The sequence below is a fragment of the Lissotriton vulgaris genome, chromosome 2_1 (assembly GCF_964263255.1).
Source record: "Lissotriton vulgaris chromosome 2_1, aLisVul1.2, whole genome shotgun sequence".
Taxonomy (NCBI): Eukaryota; Metazoa; Chordata; class Amphibia; order Caudata; family Salamandridae; genus Lissotriton; species Lissotriton vulgaris.
In genome coordinates this window covers 1,917,923,310-1,917,938,962 of record NC_141687.1, presented here as the reverse complement: position 1 = coordinate 1,917,938,962, position 15,653 = coordinate 1,917,923,310, and the positions used below count along the sequence as shown (strand labels likewise).

The following is a 15,653-nucleotide window of genomic DNA, read 5'->3' as shown; positions in this document are numbered from 1 at the left end:
ATACCGTGAAGAGTTGAAAACAGGAATAATAACTAATAGGCTTTGCATAATAGAGCCGGAGGAGAAATGGTTTAATCCTGGAATTATGAAATTGATGAATCATATTCCTAAAAGAACCACATAAGAACACAAATTATATTTTGTCCTGATGAAGGTGGAAAAGACTAATGTACACCGAAACGCCGCGTCGACTGTTTTTTAATTAATTTTTAATTGTGATTATATTGTATTGTCTATGCATATTTGTTTTTAATTGATTGCAGATGAAACCATTGTTTTTTAGAGTGTAACCCATAGGGAGGTATTGATCCGAATAAAATTGACCCTTCTTTTATAACTTTGGATGTGATTTGTAGAATACTGTGATTCCTGTCAATACCGATTAAATGAATGTTCATTAATGTTTAAATAGCGGAGATGTTTATTGGTCTTGGGTAATTATATATATCCCTGTGCCTAAAGGCCTTTTGTTCACTACAGGGTTTATACTTTTGTTGGTGCTGATCACCTCCTCCCTCTCTATCGTATAGGGGTACCTTCCTCTTGTTGAGATTTCAGGGTGAAGAACATCGGGAATTACTTTCTCCTCAGACACCCAGTGACACCGAACAGATTTCAAACTGGCACTGGTGTCCCTCAGAGCCTCCATCCTCCGTCCACTGATGGTCACACACTGCCTGTATTTTTTGTGTTCTCAGGCAGAGACATTTCCTGGACCATCTCGTCTCCCAAGGAAACCATGGTCATAATTGCTTGCTCCTCCCATTCCAAGGGCTGAGGACCATTGTCCTCCCCCACCTTCGGCGGGGGACCCTGTGCACTCTTGTCAGTGGTACTTCCAATCCCCTTGTGGACCAGAGTACTAGTCCAGTGGTCAGCCTCCTCAGCAAGCTTACTGGATCAGTCAACTTACTATTCAATAGATTCTGGTGCGCCTCTGGAACGCACAGACTATTCAAGTGCTTCTAACTGATTAAATTGCATAGGCCCTTAAAATCATTGACCTTGCTGCCCAGCGTCCAACAATAGAGTGCCCGGGTGTAGTCATTCACACATTCTACCCAAATACAGGATTCTAGATTCTTGGAGGCCCGGAACTTCTGCAGGTATTGTTCAGGAGTGAGCCCATACCGGAGGCATAAAGCCTCCCTCATGTTGGCGTATGTCAGGGTTCCCGCCTTCTCTAAGGGTGTTAGAACGTCCCTTCCTGAAGCCTCGAAGTGTTTCCATAGGCCCGCCTCTCCAATGCTTCTCAGGTACCCTCATTCATCCTCAGTGCGATCTCATATGCCGTGAACCACTCAAATGTCATCACCCCTCTGGTAATCTCGCACTAAATCCTTGGGAATGTACACCTTCCCTCCTGGCACTGGTGGTGCACTGCCACCAATCACACTGGACTCTGCTTGTCTTCCCTTAATGTCCAGTTCCCTCATGCTTAACTCATGAGCGATGAGAATCCGTTTCTCCTCCAACGCGAGAGTGTTCCTGCTCTCCTCTGCTTGAGTTTTAAGTTTTAATACCTGCAACTCATGCAGCCTGACGCTTTGGTTTTCATTCACCTCCTCTGGTGAAAAGCTCCTTCCTGAATGGCTACTACCAGCCCTTACAGCATTAAGAAAGGGGCTTTTTGGGTATTGCTTTGGGGACTGCACTTGCCTGTTAAAATCTTGTGTGGTAGCAGCAGTCGTCCGATACCTATAGGTATTCATTGATCTGGAATGTGACATATTACCTATACACACCATTGTAGTCATTATCAACCACTACCTATCTACACTACAACTTTTTGACCATCGTAATGGGGAAAAGAAAATTGTCCAATTGTCAGGGAGGGGGCGGATCTGAGACTACAACTAATACTGTGTACTTGATCGCATTGACGATCTAATAGTGGAATGCCGGGAAATTCTAACTCCTGAGACCTGCACATCCATTTCTGCCAATTCACAACCATCTGAGGGGCCTTCCCACCCCTATTGTCCCACTCCTAACCTCACAAAACAGATTCCCACAATGTTTACCGAAACGAGGCGTAGAAAAACGTTGCCCCCTCGCACAGACACCGCTACATATTCTACAGATAGCAATGGGACTTTGGAGGCATCTCCACTCCCACCCCCCACTGTGGATGTAGAAAGAACCCTGATAAACACTGAAATTGACAGTTCCACCAACATTGTCTTATCTAACCGGTTTCTACTGCTTCAAGACCAGCCCAACACAGGGAAGTTCAGGTGTTAGAGACAGATCTTCTGTTGCCAAGGGTGTCCACAGAACCCTCCAAAACAGACTTTGTGCACAAAGGGTTGGGAGCCTCCCTGGGGAGACAATTTCGCAGAGTTAGGATACTGCAAGGATTATTTTAGATCTAAGGGCAGAAATAACCTCACTAAAAACATTAATTTTAGCACTTAATGCTCAAGTCAAACTTTTGATTGATATAGGCTTCCCGGAAGAATGCGGCCCAGCACACTCAAAGGGAGCTACATAGGAACCATTGAACATACTGACTAATATAGTGCCTTTAATGTCCATTCCCACCATTCCCCCACAACATTGACTGTCAAAGGTAGATGTAACGTAATGCAAAGCAGAGACCGCACAAAAGAAGGTAGTGGTTGCCAACCAAGTTATAGGAATGATCAGACCCAAAGTAGTGTTAGGCCCATCTACTTGATAAATGTACCTAAAGCTACTCTACATGTGAAACACGAGGGCAAAGATTCTGTGATAAACAAATTTATACACTGGTGATGGGATGTAGATCCATCAATAGTGAGGATATCTTATGGACAAAGAGATGATCACATCACAATTCTCTGATGGATTCTGTAGTACTACATCTTAGGGATGCGAACCTAGCCCATAACCTTTTAGCCTTGGAGGCAAGATCATGTTTACCCACCCATATGGGTATCAGACTTAAATACAATCCCTTTAGCAACCCACAGCAGTTTACAACCACTAGAGAAGGAATCCTTTTAGGCTCTGATTCATCTTTAGCCGGTAATGATTGACTAGCAAGTCAAACCAATCTACCTTCTTCATCAGCCCCTTGCACTAGAAAGGTTGAGCAGCTGGGATCTAACCCGAGCCACTGTATAGATCCAACACTATCACATCTAAAGCCTGGTACCTCGGACTGCACGTTTTTCAACAGCTTACAATTGTTACAGTAAGTGAGGAGGTTCCAACACGGCTTGACAACATTGTAGACCAAGTACCAGGCTACAGATCGAACACAATCTATTTTCCCCACTTAGTACACGGGGGATATCTTATAGTTTTCGTATACTATCATGGAACGTTGAAGGAGTGAGGCCCAAGCTGGCTCTACTAGATTGGTCCCATTATATTGAACAATTAGATATTTGTTGTCTATAGGAAACCTGGTCTCCTACTCCTGTCTTTATTCCTGGCTATGTCAACTTTTGCTGTCCAGCAGGCGCCAGTAGATCAGGACGACCAGCAGGGGGGCTGCTGATCTGAGTAAAAATAAATCCTCAATGTATTACCCGGGAACTTAAGATCGAAAGTTCCGACATTCTAACCATTCACATCAGTGGCAAGAATCGTACGGGACTTGATCTCTTTAATGTCTATGCCCGGGGCACCAAGGGGAGTTGTAGTTCTGCCATCATCCTGGATCTGGAAAATTGCCTAGCTGAGCGGGACCTTAAGTCACTGGCAATAGTAACAGCAAACTCCAATACCACCTTTGTACCCATGGATTCCCATGGCATAACTGACAGCGATTAGGTGGATGAGATGTGGCTTGTTCCTTCTTTAGATTTGCCACCAATTAAAAAATGGACCCGCACAGCCCTACAGCTATATGCTGTGACCCTTGAATATGGGTTAAGAGCTGCTAATGACGGACTAAGAAGGGGGCTACCACTTTTAACAGAACCACCAACATGAGCCACATCGATTACATCCTCCTAGATGTTAGATTGTGGCATGGGGTGCTGGATATGGTAGGTGGATCAACTATCGACAGTGACCACAACCCTCTCAAGCTTGACATGCCACCCTTGTGGGACACAAACTTTGGCCACCTGCATATACGACTTACCACCAAGGAGTTAGTCTTGACTAATAATAACAGACGACTAAAGAGGGCATGCGTAGCCAGTGACACCTCAAAACTAGAGGCAATGAAAGACAAACTGCCAGAGAACACCACTTAGCTATTTAGCATGCTGGAGCAGCACAACTGTTTCACAGAGAGTACGTCATGCCACACCTGCTTTTTTAACCACATCGATGCTGCACCTATTCCTCTGCTGCGCTGAACAGCAATAAAAACAGATGTGGTCATGACGAGCTCAGCTCGTAATGAGCACAGGATCACTGTGCTGCATGACGAGCTGAGCCCGTCATGAGCATCGAAGGGGTAAAACAGTTAGCTAAATTTTTTGGCGTCCCTTTCAGAGCACTGAGTAACTCGAAACTAGCCAGTCTTCATTGCTCCTGGTTTAACCAGGACTGGAGAAAACTAAGATTACAACTGGCCATGGCTATTCGAGCCAACAATGCAGCACATCTGAAAGTAGTGAGGAGATCCTACAAGATTGCCCAGGCCAAAGCCAAAAAAGATGCCTGCTCAAGGATGCCTGCCGGATTTGTAGCAATTTTGGCTTTTGGTAACATGGGAAGACATTGATATACCAAGGCCTCCTACTAAAAACATTGACACCTCCACCTGGCATGAACAGTTCTCTGCAGTTTACACTGGTATAGAAACTTTAGGTTTTGAAGGCTTGACTCCCATTCCAACTCCCGTCCAAACCCCTCACCTTTTTACCCTAGAGGAAATATCACATAGCATACACTTGGTGATGAGGAACAAGGCTTCAGTGCCTGACGGCATTCCATGGGACATCTTCCTTTCCGACACAGTTATCTGGTCAAAGTACATATGGGCACGTGCTAATGGTATTGCAGCCGGGGCTGCAATTCCACCCTCGTGGAAGAAGCAGAGGCCATCCCCGTATTTAAAAAGGGTAATCACTCACTTCCATCCAACTATAGGCCCATTAGCCTGATCGATGGTGCCCAAAAGGTCTTATCCCATGCCCTTCTCTCGAAGATCACCAAATGGATGGAGGAAACTAACATGTTATCTCCATTCCAGCAGGGTTCAGAAAGAAAGAAAGCACCATCGATCAGGTTTTTTCGTTTTTCACTACTGGCCTGGAAAACAGGCTCTTTATACAGCATTTATCGACTTGAGGTCGGCCCTTGATATCAACCCCAGGCACAAGCTATGACAAGTCCTGCAGGAGATGGGTTTTCCATCACCATTACTTGCGTTGGTTATCTGTCTTCACGAGGATAACTTTGCAAGGGTTCGCTGGGGAGTGCAAGGGCAGCTGACAGATCCGATCAGAGTCAATAAAGGGGTTAGACAAGGTTGCATGTTGGGACCAACCTTGTTTTCGCTCAACGGAGTGGTCAACCACTTAGCAGAAGTTCCAGCTGATGCCCCCTCATTGGGCAAGGTCAAAGTAACAACTCTGCTATTTGCGGATGAAACGCTGTTGGTCTCTAAGACCCCCAGTGGCCTCGAACTGCTGTTAGATCTCTTTGATTCTTTCTGTGGGTCGAGAGGCCAGGAGGTCAACACATCGAAAACAAAAATCTTATTGCTGAACCCCCACAATTCCTTTAAAGGTAAAATGACTCTTGGTGGGATCCCCTCGAGAGAGAGTAGTCACTTTTGACTACCTAGGTGTGACCCTCTCAGAGAATATCGCCTGAAAGCACCACACTGAAAAGTGGACTCTTCAGCAGAAGCAGTGCCACTACAGATTTACAACCATAAAGTAGTGGGCTCCGCTTCGTATGGTGCTGAACTTTGGGGGTTCGAGATCATAGAGGGTCTCTTAATTACTGAGAACAAATGTTTGAGATCCCTCTGTTCTCTTCCCCAAAACAACCCACTTCTTCCTCGGAGATAAGATATGGGTAGGCAATCCATTATGCATAAGGCACGACTTCGCTCTCTGCTTTGTTTGTGCCTGAAACAAGCCTCTGAGCTTTCACATTATGCAGCTGCGGCCAATGAAGTTTACAAACTCAACTGTTTTAACAAAATGGGGTGATTTACCAAAGTTAGATCCCTACTCGCAACGATAGGTTTAGGGAGTTCATGGAACGCCAACGAGCCCTGTTCTTTACCAAGTAAAAGGCTGCAGAAATCTCAATATTGGAACTGGGTGGATCAGACCAACACAACACAGTGTCATGGTGGTCGACTCACAACTGAATTCATGAACTTTAAAATCCAAACTGCACATGTGCAATCTTTGGAGGTCAGTACAATCCCTCAGGCCAGAAAGCTTTATATCCAATTAAGATTGAGATTACTTCTGTGAACTACTTTACAGCTGAGTGGCGACGACCCCTATCAGGGCAGCTACATTGCCCTGGTTGTGCCAAGTCTACTGAGACAATAGCACATATTTTTTTTGCTTGTCCATTGCATAACTTCCCGAGACGCAAATGGTTGGCACCCGTTTGTAGGTTGCTGGGAAAAACAATGTCACCAGGAAGCGCTGCACATTTTAACCCCTTGCATGCTGGTGATGGCTCCCGTCCGTCATGGCACACAGTGCTTGTGTGCTGATGACGGCCGGGAGCCGTCACGACCACGCCCGCGATGGGAATGTGCCGCACAGGAGCGTAATTCCGACCGCAGGCAAAGGGTTAAAATGGATTCAAGAACATTTGTTGCCTGCGCAGTAGCTAAGTTTCTTGGAAAAATTTGGATTATCAGAAGGCGCGAACTTAAGAAGTGAAATGGTATGCCCTAAAGTTCCGCTTTACCTCCATTTTAAACTCGCTAGTCGAGATCATGCCAGCAACATTAGGATTTTTAAAACCGCCTGTGGTTCGATCTTTTTACTGTGATTTTATAGTGGGATCTTTACTGCACTTTATCAGGGCCTAGGTTAACCACACTCTTACTCATTTTATTTTTTAATTGATAATTTTAACTATTTTTTACCATGACTGTTACCTTTTCGAATAATAATCAGCAATTTGTAGAGTGTTAAGGGGGAGATAGGGACAATAACAATAATTGCCCAATTTCCAAGGCGTTTTGTTTAATAACGCTAGTTTACAATATTTATTTTCACCTTTTTAAAGGAGTTCTTCTGACAGCATGATACAAATATTAATTCAGCACTTGAGCTGAGCATAGTCGTACTTGCTCCAAACTTTGGAAATGCTGGTGCTCTTCAGCGGGAATGCTTAAAAGATGACTGACTGTCTTTTTAACGATGGGTCTAACCTTTCGTTGAAGCACAGGAACAAACAGGAAAAAACTTTGCCGAATTCAGACAAAAAAATTAAAAAAAGCTATTTTACCTTCTTTTTGACAGCAACAAATATATAACAAGAATTGGAGTTTTAGCGATGAAGTATAATCCTCATAATGAACTGTCACGCACTAACTTCTGCAAACACAACTACCGAGACTGTTTGCTGCTCGTGAACTCCAGCTCAAAACAAGTAAATAATTAACTATGTAAGTAAAAGCGATACTTAGGTACTTAACACTAATGTAAGCAAGCACGGACTACTTACAGAATTATCTCAAGAGGGATGCCCTCCTTTTAGCTGTTCACATTCGATCAAAACAGTCCGTCACCAGTGAAATCAGCTACCGTAGTCTTGGCTTACGGGTAGGCAAAAAGGTGTTGAAATCGGTAAACAACATTAGCCAATAGTCATTCTTATGACCGTGTTTTCGGTGTACTATACATCTCCCCACGAGAAGCAAGGGTTTACATTGAGATTGACTCCGATGGCCATTTGTTTACACTGTGCAACGTGACAGTAATTCCATATGGGCAGCTGCAACGAAGGCTGCAGAGAGGATCCAAGCCTCAACGGAGACCTCTACATGCACCCAACACGAATATAGCTCCGAAAGTGCCGTTGAAAAGTTATATGGGAGAAGGCACACAACTTGCAAATAGTCTCTACTTGAAAAAAAACACATTCCATACAAGCACGGAGACTGACGGATGTCCCCACCCACCCACTCACAACACACTTCTAGGACGCTTACCGTTTGCTGGGAGTGCTTCTCTATGTGTTTTCTCAGTTCCCCTACGCTGTAATCCAGGCTCGAGCGGCCGCCCTCTTGAAACGTTTCCGTCAGCGTATAGACATTGAAGTCACGGTGATGTTTCACACAGAAATCCCCCGAGTGTATCACACGGGACACGCTGCTCCAGGACTCCGGCTCACTGGCTTTCTCACTGAAACAAAATTCAGTCTGTTAATAAGTAAACCCCGCTTACATGATGCAGTCTAGCAACATATGCTCCTGTTTCGCTCTGATTCATCAGACGACAGCAAGGAGAAACAGCAATCGGACAGGCGGCTCCTTCTGCCGAGGATTAGAGACACAAAACGGCAAACTTAAGAGAAACAATATTATGTGCCAAAAATAACCACAGACAAAAATGCAAATCCCTTTCAACAGGTTCTCCTGGATTCGAAAATTCGCCTCTGTGCATAGACGGTTAAGTAAAGGTGACCACGTGGGACTATGAGTAATAAGGAAGTGAACCTAGCCTTCAGATTGCAGCGCTCTTTAAAGAACCGAGGCATGCGTCAGGAGAAGCACAGAAGCAAACAGAGATGATGTACTGATGGTTTTGGCATTTATAGGTGACTGCCCCATTCCTTTCATAACTGTATTGCCGCATTACCTCACGTCCCTTCACAGACATGGAGAAACGGTTGTTTCGAGCAGGTTTACACTCACCATCGCACGTCTAATGGAGACGGTTGTTACCAATTTCTCATCCTACCAAGTAAGTTAAGTTGTACAGCGCGAGGAAACCTATTACTTCAAGAAATAGTTGCAACCTTACAAGTACAACAGTTTGTGTGCACTGTGCACATTTATTCGCATTAACTGTCCAATATATAATCTTCTGCTCTGGCTTTGTCACAAATCGAAATCTATCATAGGAACAAACGAGCCCAGGATGAGAATGCATGGAGTTATGGTCTACAATTAATAGCAATCTGAGAACCTGTATACTGAAAGCACTTTGGGCCTAGTCAGGGGAAGAAAGGAGCTCTTTTAATAATACAATACTAATTGCACAGCAGGTAAGTATTACTGGTCATAAAGGATCAACTAGCTCCAACTCAATCACAAGTTAAAATTATTGTTATCATGAGGAGGTACAACTCCTAAAGTTATTTAACAACTTTTGCTTCTGTCTACTAATAATCGCTTGAAAGTTACTTTTGTAGCATGGGGCATGAAAGGGATTAATCATAGTGAGGGAGACATGTTGACAAACTAGAACTGCCTCACTGTTGTAATTAACCAACAAAGTCAAGCAAAGCAAGGCAAGCTTTATTAAAAAAAAAAAAAGACTAAAAGCAAATTTGGGCATCAAGCAGCTTAGTGCCATCTTGAAAAGAAATCAATAAACACCAAAGGGTCGTGGCTCTACTCAGTAAGGCTGAGCCCATATGAGACAAACCAAACAAGAATGTCAATACTGATAAACACTTCAACAATTACTTCACAGGGCCAAAGAAATGAATCAAAAGTACCGGACAATAATATTTTAATTCTCAAATTTATTTTTGGAATTCTTTTTATCTTTTTTTCTTTCAAAGAGTGAAAAACGTTATCTGTTTCAGTCAAAATTAATAATAATATGCAGAAAACCTATACATGTAATCACAAAAAAGACACCATACTCTCATTTCAACTTCCATTAATACTACAAACATCCCATACATGCACATTTATAACCCATACAATACTTCAGAAATCCACACCAGTCCCCAGCTGGTTAGACAACCTTATTTTGTTATATGCAATGCTTTTCAGACTTTCTTTCAAAACATCTATTGCGAGGACAAAAGGGTGGTGGACTCTAGTGTCCGGAATTGGCTTGAGGATCTCTCGCTCTTCCCTCCTTGAACCCTGAACAGCAGCAACAGTTACACCGGGAAGTCACCCAAGAGTTCAGGGAAGCCATATTGTCCTGTAAGAATGGGAAAGCTGCAGGTCCCGAGGGCTCCCAGCAGAGATCTATCGATCAGTGAGTGACAAGATTATCCTCACACTGACATTGCTTTTTAATCAGATTCTACGAGAGGGGTTAGCGCTCCCTGCTTCGTGGAATGACGCCACAATTATTATGAATTTGAAACTCGGGAAAGTCCCTTCATGCTGCGGGTCAATAGTCGCACCCAATACGGGACGTATACAGGACGTATTGGGTGTGACTATTAAAGACGAAAGAAGGACTGTTCCCGGCAACGGAACAGGAACCGCCAGATATAGCGGGATCTACTTTTCGCAATCGGTACACAGAGGAGTACTAATGCCAACCGTGGACTTAACGATTACCTCCCTGTTCTAAAGTTAAAGAAATGATATCCATTTGGAGTTTGAAGGAGATAAGCGTCCATTGCTGTGCCTTCTGAATACATTTAAAGACTCCGCAGATATAACGGGTTGCATATTGGAAAGTGGATCACCTTGACACCTCATCATATATTTGCTCGCTAGAAATCTTAGAGCACAGTAGGCTTTGGTATGATAGAGTAAGATATTTTGGTCCGAAAGAGAACCCTTTCAACGATTGGGTTTGAAACGCGTCGACCTAGCGTTTTTTTGTGTCAAACAAACGTGTTGTATTAATCATTTTGGCTTTTTTGCTCTTTTCCACTTTGTGATTTCATGACCTATATTGGTTATTGTGCATTAGAAAGACTGTAGTCGAATTTCTACCGTTGTTTGGCTGTGTGTTCACTCCCCCCCTCCCCTGGTTTTCCTTCAACAACAAAATAGGGTGGTCTAACCAGCTGGGGATTGGTGTGTATTTCTTAAGTATTGTATAGGTTATAAAGGTGCGTGTATGGGATGTTTGTTGTATTAATGGAAGTTGAAATTAGAGTATGGTGTCTTTTTTGTGATTACATGTATAGGTTTTCTGCATATTATTATTAATTTTGACTGAAACAGATAACGTTTTTCACTCTGACTAAAAAAAAAAAGATAAAACTTATTCCAAAAATAAATTTGAGAATTAAAATATTATTGTCAGGTACCTTTGATTCATTTCTTTGGCACTGTGAAGTAATTGTTGAAGTGTTTATCAGTATTGGTATCTTGAAAAGAAAGGCATGAATGAGTTAACCAGTGAAAACCAGAGGTGGCTGGTGAAATTCAAGGACAGTGGGGCGTAAAACCAAACAAATTTGCCTCCACGAGGGAGCACAGCCACCCCATGCATGAGCAGCTTATGGAGACCAGCTATTTACTTAGCATTCTGGGACTTGTAGTCCCAATTATATAATGGGCTAACTTATAAGATTACAAGTTCGAGAATGCAAGTAAAAAAACGGAACTGGGTGAGCTGCTCAGGCATTGTCCTTGGAAACTTGAGTTATGGTTGCATGCAGATGTAATTGAGGAGAGTGCATCACATGCAGCACTATAAAGACGTAAGACCCTGCTCTTAGCTGTATATAGAGACAATGCATCATACGGCTGTAAACCAGTCTTTAAGAAAAATTACACCAGACAATAGGAAGTATGCAGCATATTTGAAGACTATTTGGTATACTATAAAGAAGCACACATTTCAGGATTTTAAAATATTCCACAGTGGTTGGGGTTGGCTTTGCTAATAATTATGTATTTCATCCCAAACTAACACTTTTGCAACATTAGAATAATGTAAGACTGTGGGAAAACAAAGTTCTAACCTATACCTTGCAGTTTGCATGCAGCTCTTTGATGACAGTTTATGGGTCACTGTGCTATATTAGGATTGTAACCTATGAAATGAAAGTGAGAAAACGATCTCAGTGACAAAAGCAGTAACACAATTCCGTGTTGACATAAAATACAGTTCCCTCATCTTAATACAAGATCTTTGCATCAGACACATTAACCCTATATTGATGAATCTAAACTGCCACTAAACAAAAATCCATCTCCTAAAACAGGTACATTAAATTACCTGTGTTATCATATCTGTTTTTTAGTTGGCCTGCCTCTTTGCTCATTAACAGTTCTGTTGTGCAATAGTACTAATGTCATTTCATTTGATAGCCGTAGGCCTTCCCCTCTCCTCTCCCATAAAACTTATTTGGTCTCTTATCCCTGTGCCTCTCCCAACACTGCTCAAAGGCCCCATCACCACTCTGAGCCCTCTATTTTGCTCGTTTGGGTATTATTTAGCGTCTTTTTAATTCTTATGTTATTTTAAATTAATCACTTTTATTTATATAGCTCACCTATCCATGTGCTCATGGTTGATCCGACACCAGACTCGAACACTGATCCCCAGTTTCCTAGTCAGCAGTTCTAACCGCTGAGCCATATCCTTTGCCTAGTCCATATGTGGCCAAAAGAGGTCCCAAGGAACACCTAGCGACAGCCTATGGTACTGCACCCTCACAACATTGTTTTTAGGCCGAGCCTGGCAGCGCAGATGCGCTGTCTGCAAGATATGTTGTATTGACTATTATGTAATCCAGCATGCTGGTTACAATACACACTGAGCCCAGTGTCCGTTTTCATTGCTGCTTCCAAATCGGTTCTGCAACCAATGCGTCAATTCCGTTTTTTTCCATCAGAAGAACAGTCTGCAGACTAAGTATAATTTCTTTACGCTTTTATTGCTTTTTTGCCGGTTGGGGGCACTCTTTTTTAAAGTGCAGAATGGTATTGTGTACAAGGTGCCAAGTTGTGTGTGGTCGTGTTATAATTGTTGCAGCGCGCCATGCAGCGCTTTATGTTTAATTCTAATTGTAGCAGCACAGAATGCCGTGCTTTATATTTAAGTGGGCAGCTTCGTCACTGCATCTCATTAAACATCCGAAGCATTGGTTAATTCTTTACAGAGCGCTTCACTTTGTCTGCTTTGTTTAGCCTATTTGTTTACATTCAAGACCTCCACTCCACATGCGGCCGTGCTTCACTTGTGCACCACCCGGCCTGCTTTCGCAGTCTCCCTTTCACTTGCAGTGCGTGCGGGGCTGCTCATATCCTCAAGACTCGGCTAATTCTAAATATTTCTGGAACGCCGCGCTTACAGAGTGAAACTTATTATGGAAATTTGCACAAAGCAAAACAATTCAATTATAACGCCGACACTGTACAGCATGTTGCAGATGGTATGATACGACATCTGTGCTTCAATACTACGATATTCAAAACTGGGGTGGTTATATTGGCTCCCCTTCTCGGCAGAAACCCCAGCAAACAAAGCTCCATGAGAAAAGTATATTGGGTAGCATCATTCAGGAGCGGTTATCTCTTCCCCACGGCTTGACTAATGAAACAAGACATGATTCAGCAGCACTCATCGATGGACAAACAAGGAAACACTGCAGCAACATATACATCATGGCAGGCTCTCTTTTTTTACTTCTGCTCTTTTCATTACATTTCCCAGGATTTGCACTTTATACATTTTATAGGGGGAAGGATGTGGCCTAACAGCCAGTGTTGCAGACTTTGGAGCACAGGAACCTGGTGCGAGCCGCGGCATCAGTTCAACATCCTTTGGTTCTGGGCAAATCGCTTGATCTGCGATCCCTTTTTGCTTTAATATTGTTTAAACACCCCCAAAGAAAAATGAAACTGAGGCGTGAAGCCGTAGCAAAACAGGGAAATAAAACATAGAAAAACATATTTCCGGCACAGAGGGAGAGCCGTTGCTATACAACTCAAGGCACCACAGAGAACTACCCCATAATGCTTTGCAGGGTGTTTTATTTAAAAAATCATGCTGCCCATCTCTTCCCGTGTGGTGGTCCTAGGATGCCGGGACCACCACCAAACTGTTCCGCACGACGTGCTCTCATTTTTCACATCTTCTAGGTCCTCACCGTAGGTTGAGGGGGACCCCGAAATCATCACATCCCCAGATTTTTCTTTAGGCATTTCAGTTCTTCCATGGCTGGAGCTTTTGCTCTACAGTCGGGAGGGAGATTTCCTTTAGGGTTAATATGTATTCATGGAAAGAACATCGTTAGTGCAGTTCTTATTTTTCCTTAGAAAGGATTCTAAATCTTACATCCAATAGATGTATGGCATGAACCATATATTTCAAGCTTAAATTCTGCTACCCCACAACTGAGTTATTTCTGAAAATTTTCTATAGAGTATTCTTGAAATGCAAGGTGCATGTCAAATCACAGCTTCCTACTGGGAATTAGAATGGTTTAATGTGTATGGTTTTTTTCTTCCAGCCAGCATATATCTTGTCTTTTCCCCCCTCATAATCTATTTCCCTTTTTCTGGTTCTACAGCGCTGCAAGTTCACATGAATGGCAATAGCGCTATGCAAATATCACCACTCCACTGCCAAAAAAAACATTGTCATTTTCAGCGCCAAGAGCTCTAATTTTCACAAATGCGAGACCGATTGCATTACAAATGCTTGTTTTGTTTGGCAACACTTGCCTTAAAAACCAACTTGCAGAACTTGCAGAAGCTGCAGGCTCCGTAACCTTCATCCACAGCCTCATGTGCATCTCACATGTTTCTTAATACCTCCCAGTATGAAGTGGGGGCACTGGAGGCTTGTTCCCACCCTGTTACGTGTTTGGAAACGGGAGGCGTTGAACTGGTACACAGGGCAGCCTAGCTTACTGGCAAACAGTCGTAGAAATCCATGGCTAAAGTTGAAAGCATCCAGGCTATTTTCAATCAGCAAGGCTGCACTGCGCCATAAGAGGCAGTGGCCCTACAGCCTTGCAGGACACAGGATCAGGGCCGAAAAGAAGTAAGCCCTGTAAATCCTGCTAGGGCAGGCAAATACACACTAGTGCAAGTGTCTTTCTAGAGAGCCTGATTTTTCCTAACCTAACACAGAGCAAGGGTCAGAAGCTCCAAACAATACACTATCACAGTTTTAAAAATAAGTAATAGGTAAGAAGTGAGACAGGGTGAGGGGAGGCAGCCCTTTTGCTCTAGTAAAGCAATTTTTGCAAAACGTTTAGTTGAAGTATGGCCTTGTGTGAACCTTCTGCCAGGTTTAAAACTTCAGTGGCCAAAAGATGCACATGACTGAGCTTCACTAACACCAATAACATAAGGACCCTGGCAGGAATTTTGATGATCTAATGAGAGAATAAAGAAGGACTAGAGAAAGAACATCCATATCTTGAAATTGCATCAAGATGCACATGACTGAGCTTCACTAACACCAATAACATAAGGACCCTGGCAGGAATTTTGATGATCTAATGAGAGAATAAAGAAGGACTAGAGAAAGAACATCCATATCTTGAAATTGCATCAAGTGGGCCTTGGCATTAGTGTGTTTAACAACTTTGATGCTCATGACGGAATGGTTACGTCATGAACACCGGATCTCATGTACTCATAACGGAACCATTCCGTCATGTACACAGGCGCACAAAATCCCTCTGCTGTTTTTTTAAAAATTTTGCCTCAGAAGGTGGGAAACCCCAACTACCCGAGGCATTTTTTTTTGTTTCGATATAATGACGATCGAGCACACTTTGCAAAAAAAGGGTCTGTTTTTACTGTAAAATGTGGTTTGCCCACGTTGCATTTGAGGACGTTTCTTGTCGCGGGCACTAGGCCTACCCACACAAGCCAGGTACCA

The 15,653-nt window shown here is 43.1% G+C and overlaps 1 protein-coding gene across 11 annotated transcripts in view; it reads right to left on the bottom strand.

Annotated features, from left to right (window-relative positions):
- AKAP13 (A-kinase anchoring protein 13) overlaps window positions 1-15,653 on the bottom strand; it is a 1,375,395-nt gene that overhangs the window by 979,285 nt on the left and 380,457 nt on the right. For all 11 annotated transcript variants that reach the window (XM_086958098.1, XM_086958099.1, XM_086958104.1 and 8 more), the window contains exon 7: window positions 8,087-8,279. In XM_086958098.1, coding sequence (XP_086814224.1) covers window positions 8,087-8,279 — 193 coding nt within the window. The remainder of the gene's footprint in view (window positions 1-8,086; window positions 8,280-15,653) is intronic.